The sequence below is a fragment of the Aedes albopictus genome, chromosome 3 (assembly GCF_035046485.1).
Source record: "Aedes albopictus strain Foshan chromosome 3, AalbF5, whole genome shotgun sequence".
In the NCBI taxonomy this organism is placed as follows: Eukaryota; Metazoa; Arthropoda; class Insecta; order Diptera; family Culicidae; genus Aedes; species Aedes albopictus.
In genome coordinates, this window is record NC_085138.1 from 102,860,405 (window position 1) to 102,873,601 (window position 13,197).

The window sequence follows — 13,197 nt, forward strand, 5'->3', positions numbered from 1 at the left end:
AATATTTGCTCAGCATTGCATTGGCTGCGCTTAAACACTGCAACTTGTTTTAAAAATGATTCAAGATTCAAGACTTAGCTGAAATGCCGAAATATTTCGGAGTTGCGATTTCGAATCTTACTAGAACGGATTGTTCTTTTTGTTTATAAATTATCTAATTTGTGTTCAACACTGTGAAAATTGATCAGCATTTCTTTTTGTTTGATTTCTTAATAAATTTAACGAGTTATTTCAAATAATCATTCAAAAAGTTCGATTCGTCTTAGAGTATTCTGCGGGCCGCATCAAAAGGCTTGGAGGGCCGCATGTGGCCCACGGGCCGCAGGATAAGCACCACAGCTCTAGGGAGTTCTCGGATACACTGAGACAATCATTGAACTCATATTAGAATACAGCGAGAGGTCACAAGTTATGCATATGTAGATCCTATGCCTTATGCTCAAGCCGAGGTACATACCTAGTTGAGATTCCACTACTATGGTCTTGCCCCGCTTATTGGATGTTTCAATAATACTCTTTTTAATTCGTACTTCGTTCATTCGACATCTGTCGAAAAATAATGGATTGGCAATGGAAATGGCAAAGCGGTGTACACTATAAGTGCGAAACAATGCATAATTGTGCTTATACTCGTATCCACAGTACTTGCTACAATGGTGTAGCATTGATTATACGTCGTTTTCAAAATGTATTACTGAATTGTTAAATTAAGGAGCTTTTCATTCGTGTTGTTACAATACTTGGTCGATTTGTGTTAAAAAACAAATCCAAAAATAAAAACAAAAACCAAAATAGGGATACCAAATATCAGTGGATTAGGCAGTGTAGGGCTATCAGTTTGTTGAATTTAAAGTAAACTTCGCTGGCTCGAAAACAATATTTGTCAAATTACCGGGGTAAGGCGATATTCAGCCAATATAAAGCATGTAAGTTCTATAATAGCACTATATTGACACGCTATGATTATCCTAGAAACTGATACAAGAGTATTCCGTAGGAATTCTTTCAGAAATTCCTGTCCAGATTTGTGGAAAGTTCATCCCGATATCTTTTGTTGATTCAAATAAAATTTGAATAAATTTTATTTGTTTTTCCCAAATAGCGCATCTCACCTATCTCTCCCCTGCAATGCTTACTGGTGAGTCCATATCTCGAGAACGGATTTTTTCCTTGTTTGAGGTTATGCGCACGGGGTTTGCTCCTGAACCCTTCCTTCCCCCGTTCCCTCTCGACCCTCTCAAACAAAAAGTTTGAACCCGGCCAAGCACCATCACCAGCAGAAGGTTTAGCTAGGTACCGTTAAATCACAATCACGAAATGCATTCCCTCACATTGAACCGTAGGTAGTTGCACCACTACCGACCGTTCCGATCCAATCCAAGCATTACCCGGGTAGAGCAAAATGGCAAATTAAGGGCAAATTTTACCATTAAAATAGAATATTTCAAATGCAAACTTTGCTATTAGTTTGTTTGAAATAAGAGTTAAAACAACAAATATAATAACTAAATTTCTATGGCATAGCAACTAAAGAATAACTGATTTGGCCATTGTAATAACAAAATAATAGCAAAAATAATGGCAAAATAATAATAATAAATCATAGCATGAGCTCAATACCTAGTATAATAACATAATAATAACAAATGTTACTATCATACTGTCCTGCCACAATATCACAACAATAATATATGTTATTATACTAGGTATTTAATAATAACTCGTCAATTACAAGTTTTACAATGATAGTATATTTTGTAATTCATGTATCATCCTGGGCTATTCATAAAGAACTAAAGAATTGCAATTTTAGATATGATTACAAAATATGTTATTCTTTAGTTATTGGTTTGTTATTCACCTCTACCCGGGAAAGCACAGCAAAGGCAGAGACAGCAGCAAAAGTGCATTGTTCTCGGTACTGAACGTGCGCTTCTGGCGATTTTAGATTAAGATAATTCACTGCACATCGCCAGGTCTCTCCTCGGTTGGCATTCGATTCCCCCGGTTTGGGCGCCCTGCCCTTTCCTGATCCGGAAACAGAAACAAAGGAGGAAACTCAAGTTTGTTTTCCATTTAGCTGGGCCTTTAATTTGCTATTTTCAAGCGATTAAAAGTTGGCCATCGGCGGCGCGGCTTGTCGGTGTGGCCAGGCTGGCTATTGTGGGACGTGAAACTTCTCTAGATTTTGCATATTGGATTGTACCTCCTGGTGAAATCGTTGAGGCCTATGCGCGGTGAGTGGAGTTGACGTTGTCCGGGACTATCCGGAAATGGTACGAAGAATAGTGTTATCTTGAACGATTTGTAGGAAGCGATAGAAGCGGCGTTTATAGGGAAAGTTTGATTAGTTTGTTTTAGCGATTTGTGCGAATTTGTACTTGGGCATTTACGTACATTTTCATGAAAATGAATTGGTGAGCTCGTTCCATGTGAAGTATTCATAATCTGTATTCTGAAAGTGTTTGTAGTATAAAATTTTTCATCAGTTCGTAGTATACACTAGAGCTTTGCAGACTATAAACTATGTTGCCGAAAGTTGGGGACTTGTACCATTGATCCACAAACAAACAGACGTAACACTGGCAAAATTTCCATCGACCACGCTTCAAACGATTATTTTAAATCTTCATAGTTGTGGCTTTCACAACCAGAGGCATATGTGTCGTTTTCCTTTGAGGATTACACTAGCGCCTTCTGTTGACAATATTGCACAACTTAGTGTTTCGTGACACATTTCCGCCAGATGGTGCTAGTGTGAAGTGAACGATGGAATTTCACGGAAATTGATATAGGTGTTACGTCTGTTTGTCTCTGATTGCTCTTTCCGTAAAAGAGTTGTTGTGTCACGTGTCCGGCAGATGAAAGGCAGCGTCAATCGTACCCGCAACGCTGTATCCTACCTTCCTCTAACAACATAAATTCTTGCATAATTCACACTCATATTCATCCTCAGGTAATGAACCTCCATTCCTATGATTAAAATTCATTTACTTGGGTGAAAGCGTGCAACATTAGTGTTTTTTCATCTATCTACAAAAAAGTAATGAATAAATTACAGTGTTTTGTAATAACTTTTAAGGAAATTACTTCCATTCAACCCCTCTACAAATATTTGCAATTGCCAAATTGCATGTTTTACTTGCGAATCTTCCTCTTCGCCCTACTCATCTGCCCTACCTTGGGACCTGCAGGGCTGCTGCATTGGGCTAGCGCGCAATCAACGGATGCCTTCCTACGCGCCGTTTGCGCGCCCAAATATTTACATAAAGAATTATTATTTAACTCGTTTATGCCCTGTTTCGAGGCGGAACTCATTAACGCAGCACCAGCCAGCACCAGCCGCAGCTGTGTAGCGCGAATTCGAAAAATTATCGCACACTTTTTGCCTACCCCTGCGGTTTCTTCAATCGCAGCAACCCTGCTAGTGCTGTTGAATGCTGGTGGACCTTTTCCCGTCGCGTCGGATGAGCGCGAAGTAGGCGCAGGGCTGTGTATCATCGGAAGTCGGTGCAACCAACGGTGCTGGCTGGTTGGCGAGAAGATGGGGGTTCAAAAAGTCAGAAAGCCGCAACCCGCAACATCCTTCGCGAAAGAAAAAAAAAAACGGCGACGACGACGACTAGAGAATAAACAAAGGCAGTAACAGCAAGAACAAAAACAAGCAACATTACCACATAGCGCTAAGAGTTCATGCCCTCGCTTCTACAGAGGGCTTATCTCTTTTTTTGCAGCGAATAACAACACGAAAATAAAAACAAACAGCGAATCCCTTTCTTAGCGCGATATGCGAGGAAACATTCGCGATACAAAGTGAGGGGATTGAAAAGTATTTTATAGGAAACGTGACAATACTCGGTTACCTACTAACAAGGAGGCGTATGATTTACTAATTTCGGTATTTCTTCTCTCGTTGCAGTGTGCCGTGCCAAGGCATGTTGGGGCCCACCGCCAATGGCCGTTTAATGGGACCTGGAACCATCGGTTCGTCCGGATCGGCACACCAACGGAATCTGTGGCCGTCGGCCGCTGCGGTAGCCACTAGCAGCAGCAGCAGCAATCACCGTTCGTTCGAGTTTCAGACCAGCAATGGCGAAGGTATGTAACGCATCCGTAACGCTCAACTGTCAAAGCGTAGGGTGTGAAATTTCACACCCCGCCCCTGCCTGAAGCGGCTGGATAGTAATTTGCTCATTAGATCCGAACGAAGATATCGGAGGATTTGGACGGGTTGGTTCGGGAAGGGCGGTATGGATCCGCGTCCGTGCAAAGGCACCTTCAGCACTTAAAAATTGTTTAACATAAACCTCTTGAAGGCGCGGAGCCCAAACGAGCGAACTGAAACTCACTCTCTGGCCAGCCGAGCGCTTTGTCGAGGGCATATTTGAACGACTTTTATGGTACTTTAAAAAAGCATTTATCATTCTCTCCCGGGCCCGTTTGGCTCCACATCTGCTCGTTACTGCCTGGTTGCGTTATGCCTTCTTCCTTCGTTGGAAGGGCGCCGCCGTCGCTGTGTTGAGTGTAATCTTGAAAATGGATTTCCGATTCCTCAATTTTCGAGCATTCAATAAAATCGTATTTTAAAAATCATCCGTCTGATTACACACACCCCTCCCGCAGCACACCGGCTCTGTTCTGACAAGTTGAATGACGTTTATTGCCTTTCGTTCCCCCGATTGCTTGCATATCTTCCGCAATCACATATGTGCAGGCGCAATCGCACAATAGATGGAGCCACAGTCGATTTCAAGAAGGCTTCACTCATCATCTTCGTCTGGCTGCCTTCCGGAGGACCTAGACCAACACGATTCGTTTGGTTTGAATGCCGATGTGGCCTGCCTCTCTGGACCCGGAGAAGAGCACATAATCATCATCTCGTTCGGTGACCCAGCAGATTTTCATTCAATAAGGCAAATTTGTAGGTACGTTGGTTCTCCTCTTCGCCGGCGTCGCCGCCGGCCGCGGCCCGAAACCGAAGACGTCATTATCGTTGTTTAGAGAGGCATTCCTATCCCTCTCGCTCTCTCGTGGCAAGTTCCATTCGGGATTGACGAGCTGACCGTGAGCCTGCATTCGGAATGAGGCTCTTTTTCCTGGCCTGAGGAATATGCCAAGAAACCCGAGGCCTCGAACTTCTTTTGTTCTCCGGCGAGCTCAAGGTTGCGGGGTCGGTCCACGGTTATGGGCCCAGCAATTTTCGCCAAAAAAAAAAGGCGCTCTGCATGCCGAAATCTAGGAGAGGACAACCGGCGAACGATGCGATTACCGATACGACCGGTCATAAATCAAATTGCTCAAATATATTTCGGAGGAAGAGCGGGACGTGCGAGAGTGAGTGAGCGATAGTAGGCAAGCGAACAAGCAGCGATGAGGCCTATTCTTCTTGATTATACTCCAGCTGTGAAAATTGATTACCTTATTCTGGTGCTGGCATCGTCCTCGCTTTTGGTTCGATTTTAAATGATGTCGCTTTTAGTTGCGACCAGCAGCACTAGTCAGTCCAGAGCAGGACGGACGGACAGACGACCGGGCGATCAGTCACTTGATGGGGCGCAAAATATTAACTAAAACTGTTCTGGTACCGGTTCGCTGGCATTTCGTGTCATAAAGTTGGAACGTAAATGAGTATTCGCCGTTCTAATGATGCGTGTCCTTCCGGCGCAAATGAGCGGAAAGAATGGGGTTTGCAGATGTGGTTCGTTGATCCTACCCCTCATCAGGGTTGAGAGGTGGGACTGAGCTTAATTAGAGGAGAGTAAATGATCGATTGGAATTCAAGCGTTTTTTATAGTCTATCATTAATCCCAAAGCACAGAGAAACAGACGTAACACTTAGAACAAATTTCGTTAAAAACATCGTCACGAAAACGTAATCGCCCAATACTAAACGTACTGTGTTTGGCCGGGCCGCCACTAGGTGGCGGTAGTGAGCAAACATCAAACAGAAGTAAAAACGATACCAGCGCTGCGAGTGGTCGATCGACCTACTACTGAATATTTGAATCAACCGTTAAAAAGGTGATCAATGGGAAGCGAACAGTGTGTGACGTCTATTTCTCTGTGTCTAAAGTTTATTTATATGATATAGGGTAATTCGCCAATTGTTGAACGGTTAGTACCGGCATTTTGGTTTTCGTTTGTTTTTCCGTGCATAATTCCACTTTAGTTGAAAAATATCCAATGAACGTCTAGATCTACTTATCCCTTATACTGCCCATTGAATTTGTATTCCCTTAAATTCCATTTTCTATGAGAAAATAGAACATTTGTATGGGAAGTCTGTAACCCAAATGTTGAACGCTTCCTTAAGCTAGCTCATCCTAATGTTGGACGGTTCTCGCCAATTGTTGAACGGTTGAAGCTTTGTTCGTAATAGGAGGCAATCAGTGAAGTACTAGATTGAAAGTAGTGAGCTGGATTTTTGTATGGTGAGATGATCAATTCTCCGTTTTTGCAATGAAATGGTGCAAACAGCGTAGGTTATATGATTTATTGGCTAATTTGATGCTATTTGAGCAAAAGTTTGAATAACTGTGTTGTTGTATTATTTTTTCCTGCAACTTCAGCAACACAGTTATCCAAACTTTTGCTCAAACAGCATCAAATTAGTCAATAAATCATATAACCTACGCTGTTTGTACGATTTCATTGCAGAAATGGAGAATTGATCATCTCACCATACAAAAATCCAGCTCACTACTTTCAATCTAGTACTTCACTGATTGCCTCCTATTGATGACGTATAACCCAACATCAACCTATCATTCACCTGTTTTTATTTTGGACACCAAACCCAACATAGACACGACAGTTACCCGATGTGGGTCCAACAGTGGTCCAACATTTGATAAAAATTGACCCGACTTTGACCCGACATCCGATATTTTTTCACCCTGGCGGATTTTTTCCGGGTTTTTTGTGTTTTGTGCCCTGCTAGTCCGAGCTGGTGACAATTCATTTAAATGATAAAGAATCGCACATTTGAAGAGAGCTCTAGTAGACTGAAATCGGTTTAAATTTGACTAGATGCAAAAATGGCTGAAAAGATTTGATTAGAAGCGAAAACGACAGAAGAAAAGTACGCCTTTTAAAGCCCCTGAAACTCTTCTGGAAACCCATGGGACCCACTCAACCCCCAAGAACACTCATGGAACGACCCTGAAATCCCTTGAAAACCCTTGGATTGCTCCTGAGCCTCCTGGAACGCCTTGAAATACTCCTGGGACCCCCTAACACTCTGAATTCCTCTTGAACACCTCTGAAACGCCCTTGAAACCCATTGAAAACCACTGGAATCTTTCTGAAGCCCACTGGAACACCCCTAGAACATCCCTGGAACGCCTTTGAAACCCCACGAAATGTACGGTTAGGTAAACTGAAAAAAAATCTAGCATTCATGCTAACATCGTAGGTTATGCCAGTGTTCAACAATTGGATCATGGATGCAAAGTGATAGTGTGAAAAAAAAATATTTTTTCAAATTAAATTACAATGAAAATGTGATTTTAAACAATGTTTAACTGTTAATGACATCCTTCCAGCTCTTTTAACTATGGTGTGCCTTTGATATTTGTGGTCGATTTGCCCGCAAAGCTTAGTTCGTAACAGCAATTTCTTAAAATAAATGTTAAGAATTGTGCAGTTTTCGTGTCATCAGCGGTACAAAATTTTCAATCAGTTTTTTTGACGAAAAATATGTATAATTTTGTAATTTAATTAGAGCAATATCGTGACCCACATTTATATGCATCTACATCATACGTTTACGTTGGATGAAAATTACTTAAGTAAGATTTATAATAACATATTCAGAAACTGTTCAACATTTGGGTAGTGTTCAACAATTAGCGAATTACCCTATTGACAGTGTTGAGCAAAAAAAGGTACTTGAAAACCTTAAATAATCATGGAATTTACTATTCGGTGAAGTTGTTTTTAACTCATTTGACGAACATTTGAATAATCTATAAGTTACTACCAGAAAAGCTTGAATAAAGCAAGAAGAAATATTTTCCCAACTAAAGTTAAATTTTCATTCAAAAAGATTAGAACAGATTCTTAGAACCATCATAAAACCAAAACAAAAGATTTAAGGTTTTATGCAGGTTCTTGAAACCTCTATAAGACTGATTGGTCATCAAAATGTTACTTGGATTACTTACAAAACATCCCATCTAACAATCACTCATTTCACAATCACCTTTACAACGAATTGATTCAGCATGATGCTGAATAACATTTCGATAATTTTCAGGCACAACCTTTGTTCGGGTTTTGTTCACACAAATTTGAAGAAACTGTAAGGCATAGTGTTGTGTACCAACAGAACTGTTTGTTGTTAAATCGTTTTACAACTATATAGTAAAGCTGTTATTCAGCTTTATCAAAAATGATTAAAAATTTTAAAAAATCAATTTTTTTCAATTTATACGAGAGTTTATGATTGGAACTTAATGCTGTGAACAAATATTGTGAAATAATAACTAAAACATAAATTTACCTGAATCCAGATTCGAACTCGAGACCCGTCGATTGCCAGCCGCATGCCTTCCTATCTGCGCCATCCTAAAGATGATGAATTGCAGCGCTCAAATCAAAACATAAACTTCCCGTGGTTTAATAATGATCAGACTTTGACTCCTATTCAGCAGTGGTGAATTAGCACAGAACATTATGGTTAACGACCGAACAACAGATTAGTTCAGCTGTTGTTCAGTAAAAACCACGTGTTTTTCATCATGTACTTTGAGTCGAAGTATGATGAAACGAAAGCGCTTATTTGACTTGTGAAAAACACATTATACAGATACATGTGCTAATTTTTACAAGAACTTAACAAGAAGCAGAAAAAAGTCTTGTTAAACTATGTTGTAAAGGAATTACTGCGAGTCGAATAAAAATCTTATTAAGCGCTTGAAAAGTGTTTTCAATTATCATTATTAATACCAATACGAAAAGTTGAACATTGGCTTCTTTTTCAATTGAAATAGCAATTGAACAGTAATGTGTACAGCATAATTTTAGTTCAGCTATAGTTACTATTATAAAGCAACAATTCAGCATGCATGTTTGTTTGCGGCTGGTGATTCTTAGTTGAGATATTTTAGTAACAGCATCTGTAGAATTTTACAGTAAAAATTATCTGGTGTATTCATACTCATCATAAAACATCCATTCGGAAATTTGCTGCAGGGATTTCTTTAGTTTCTCATGGATATCTTCAGAAATTTATCCAAAAATCCTCCAGGTATTTCTTCTTGAACTCCATCAGCGATTCCTTTCGACAATCTTCCAGGGAATTAAACAAATGTCTGTTACGAAAGCCTTCGGATATTTCCTTAAGAATTCCTTCAGGCTTTCTTCCATGGATTCTTTTAGAAAATTAATAGTTTATTTTAGAAATTTCTTCAAATTTTTGTGGAGATACGTCCAGAAATGTATTAAGGAACTTTGTTTTTAAACATTCCCTGGATTCCTCCCAACATTTCTCTATGAATTCCTCTAGACAGTTCTCCAGGAATTCTTTTTGGAAAGTCTAACACGCATATCTTTTGGAAGTTTTTGAGAACATCTTCCATGAATTGCTTTTGAATTTCTTCTAGAATTTCCTTTGAAATTTTCATTTCGAAAATTCCAAAAAATTCTCCAAACATTCCTCTAGAATAGCTTACTTGGGTTTCTTTAAAAACCCTCCAACACCTTTTCAGGAATCCTTACGAAAATTCTTTCAGGAAATCGTCCACGGATTCAAGATCAGGATCAGGAACGCTTTCAACGCTTCTTTAATACAATCAGAAACCTCTGAAATTAATCCAAAGATTTCTTTAGAAATCGTTCACAGTTCTTACAAAGATTCCTTCCGAAATTATCCCAGAGATTTCTTTGAAAATTCTTTGCGAGATTCTTTCATGAACTTGTCTAAGAATTCAAAGTCTATAATTTTTTTCTTAAATTAATTCGTGGATTCCTTCAGAAACTACACCTGGAAGTCGGTCTTAATATCTACCAAAGTTTCCTTCAGAAACTCCTCCCCCCAAATTTTTCAGAAATTATTCCATGGATTTTTTTGAGTAGTGTCTAAAAGGGTTCCTACAGATATTCCCTTATTAATTTCTCCAAGAATTCGTTTAGGTAGATTTCTATGGGTGCATTATGCAACTCCATCGAGAATTACTTAGGAAATTCTCCTAGAGATTCGTTTTAAAATTCTTCGGTAACTTCTCCAGATTCTTTCAGAAGTTTCTACAGAGATTCCTTTAGAAATTCTCTCAAAGATGTTTTGAAAAAAATCTTCATGTTATTTCTTCAGGTAATTCACCAGAGATTTGTTTAGGAATTGGTTTGGGGATTCCGTTGAAAATTCTCACATGCATGTGTCCTGAAGTTTCTTCAGGGATTCACCCTTAAAATCCTACAGTAATTCTCATGCATTTTTACTTTCAGTGATTCAGGCAGGAATTCCTCCCGAGATTCTTGCTGGAGTTCCTTAAGAATTTCCTCCAGAAATGTTTTCCATTTAGTACCCCAGAAATCTATTCGGCATTTCGGCTAAGGATAATTCTCATAATTTCTCCACGGATTCTTTATGCAATAAAGAGTTTTTTTTTTCATAAAACTTTACGGACGCTTACCTGGAGAAAACTCCAGGTATTCAGGATTTTTTTTAGAAATTCGTCTTCAGTTTTCTTCACCAATACCGTCTACCCTCGTTGGTTTGACCGCATCTAATCTGATCACTTTTTAATTTGAGCCCCGCCTATCTGCACATCGTTCAAACTAAAAATGGTTCAAACGTCATTCTGCTCATGGAACGGGGTGATACGGAACGCAGAATCAAAACAAAACAGCAAAAAGGGTTACCATCAGTGTGTTTTGATGTCCAAAGGGTTACTAGAAGGTCAATTTAAAAAATGAACCCCGATGGTTTGCATGAGGTGTCGTTCAAACCAACGGGGGTAGACGGTACTTAGAAAATCCTCAAAAAAATTATCACAAGAATTTTCCTATAAATTCCACATTTTTGTTCTAGAAATTCCAGCTAGAGTTTCCCAAGAAGTATCTCCAGGAAGTTCCTAAGAAATTCATCCTGGAATTCCTACGTGAATTTCACCAGGATTTCTTCTGATATACCTCAAAAGAATCATTCATAAGCATGAACAGATAATCTTGCATTATTACTTTCAGTGATTTAGGCAGTAATTCCTTCCGAGATTCAGCTGAAGTTTCCTTCAGAAAGTCCTCCATGTATTGCCCCAGAAATTTATTCAGCATTTCTGCTAAGGATAATTCCAATAATTTCTCCACGGATTCTTTAAGAACCCATGTATTTCGACGGAAATTGCTTTAAACATATCTAAAGAATCTTTAAACCGCTTATCCATGAGTTTCTCCAGGTATTCAGGGTTTTTTTTCAGAATTTCGTTTACAGATTTCTTCACCAATTCTTTCAGAAAATCCTCGAAGAATTTTATTACAGAAATTTTCTTATAATTACCACATTTTTTTCTAGAAATTCCAGCTAGGGTTTCCCGAGATATTTCTCCAGGAAGTTCCTAAGAAATTCATCCTGGGATTCCTTCGTGAATTTCACCAGGATTTCTTCTGACATTCCTCAAGAGAATCATCCAAAAGTACTTGTTAAGATTTCTACAAGAATCCTACTGAGGATTTCTTCAGAAATTCCCTCAGCGCTTCTTTCAGAAATTTCTGCTAGGATAGTTTTCGAGGAGATATTTTTTATTTCCAGAGACTTCCTCAGGAATTTCAGCAAGGGGCTATGCCACGTAGTTTTTCAGAAATTAGTCTCAAAAATTCTTTACACATTCTACAGGGATCACTTCGGAAATTCTTGCCAAGGTTTCCTCAACAACTCTTTGAGAAATTTCGTTCGGTGATTTTTGCAGAAATTTCTTCATTTTTTTTAGAAATTGCTTTAGTGGTTCCCTCACCAATTTCCCCTGAGATTTCCAAAAAGTTCTACTTAAATTTTGTTCAGATATTTCCTTAGAGATTTTGCAGGAATTCAACGAATCCCTGAAGTAATTTATAAGATATTTCTGGAGAATTGACCCAAGAAAGCCCTTAAAAACTTTTGGAAATTCCTGGAATTTTTAATTGTTTTTGGAGGAATTTCTGAACAAAAAATTCTGAAGCATTTTCAGAAGTAATACCTGGATAATACCTGAGAGAATACCTTAAGAAACGCCGCAATATACCTCAGGAATTATTCAGAAAATCTTCGAAAAAAAATCTGAAAGAATCCCTGAAGGAAGATCTGAATAAATCCAAATCCAATGCCTATTTGAGAAACGTCTAGAATAGCGTCCGGAAACATCTCTAGAGAAATTTCTTAAGGAATTTCCAAATAAATGTCCGAGAAAAACTTTGAATAAATGGAGTAATACCTGGAGGAGCCTATGAAGTAACTCAAACAAAACTTTGAAAATGTTTCTGAAAAATAAAATGTGAATTTCTAAAGAAAAGCCCAAGAGCCATTCGCAGAAAGACTTCTTGAGTCTTTGTGAAAAAAAAATCTCCAGGAATTGCATCTTTTAAAGAAATATTTGAAGGAATTCTTGGAAAATATCTGGAGAAATTCCTAGCAGATTTTTTGGTGGAATTTCTTGAAAAATTTCCGGAGAAATCCCAAAGAAAAACTCCTGGAAAAAATCTGACAATGTTTCTGGAGGAATTCCTTCAGAAATGTTTGATGGAATACATGACGGAATACTGACATGAACTTATTCAGCAATTCTTGAAGGAATTTCCTACAGAACCCCTCAGAAATCCCAGGAAGAACTTAAGCGGAGATTGCTGAGGAAACCCGTGACAAATTTTAAGATTAATCATTGGAGAAATGTCTTGCGAAACTCCTGAAGAAGTGTCAAGGAAAATTCCTGGGGTATTTCCTGAAAGAATCTCTGGAGGAATCCCTGGAGAAATTTTCAAATAAAACAATGGACATAAATGCATTTTTAACCCTTTGAAGCCGGCATTTTTTCAACCGTTATTATAGAGTTTTCCCTGCGTATTTCAGTGGTTCTAGTGCTCTACAGCATAAAAAGGGTAGAATATGGTGCAGCATTTTTTTTTCTGGATATCCTAGGTCATCCAAACTATTCTTGAGTTTAGATTCTAAAGTCTACGAGTGTAACAGTAACTACTTTCATTTTACAAAGCTACGATTTGTGTTCT

At 38.8% G+C, this 13,197-nt stretch overlaps 1 protein-coding gene across 6 annotated transcripts in view; it reads left to right on the forward strand.

The window, feature by feature from the left end:
• LOC109410886 (protein winged eye) overlaps nucleotides 1–13,197 on the forward strand; it is a 281,971-nt gene that overhangs the window by 127,738 nt on the left and 141,036 nt on the right. For all 6 annotated transcript variants that reach the window (XM_062859803.1, XM_062859805.1, XM_062859802.1 and 3 more), the window contains exon 2: nucleotides 3,920–4,098. In XM_062859803.1, coding sequence (XP_062715787.1) covers nucleotides 3,936–4,098 — 163 coding nt within the window. In that variant the 5' untranslated portion in view covers nucleotides 3,920–3,935. The remainder of the gene's footprint in view (nucleotides 1–3,919; nucleotides 4,099–13,197) is intronic.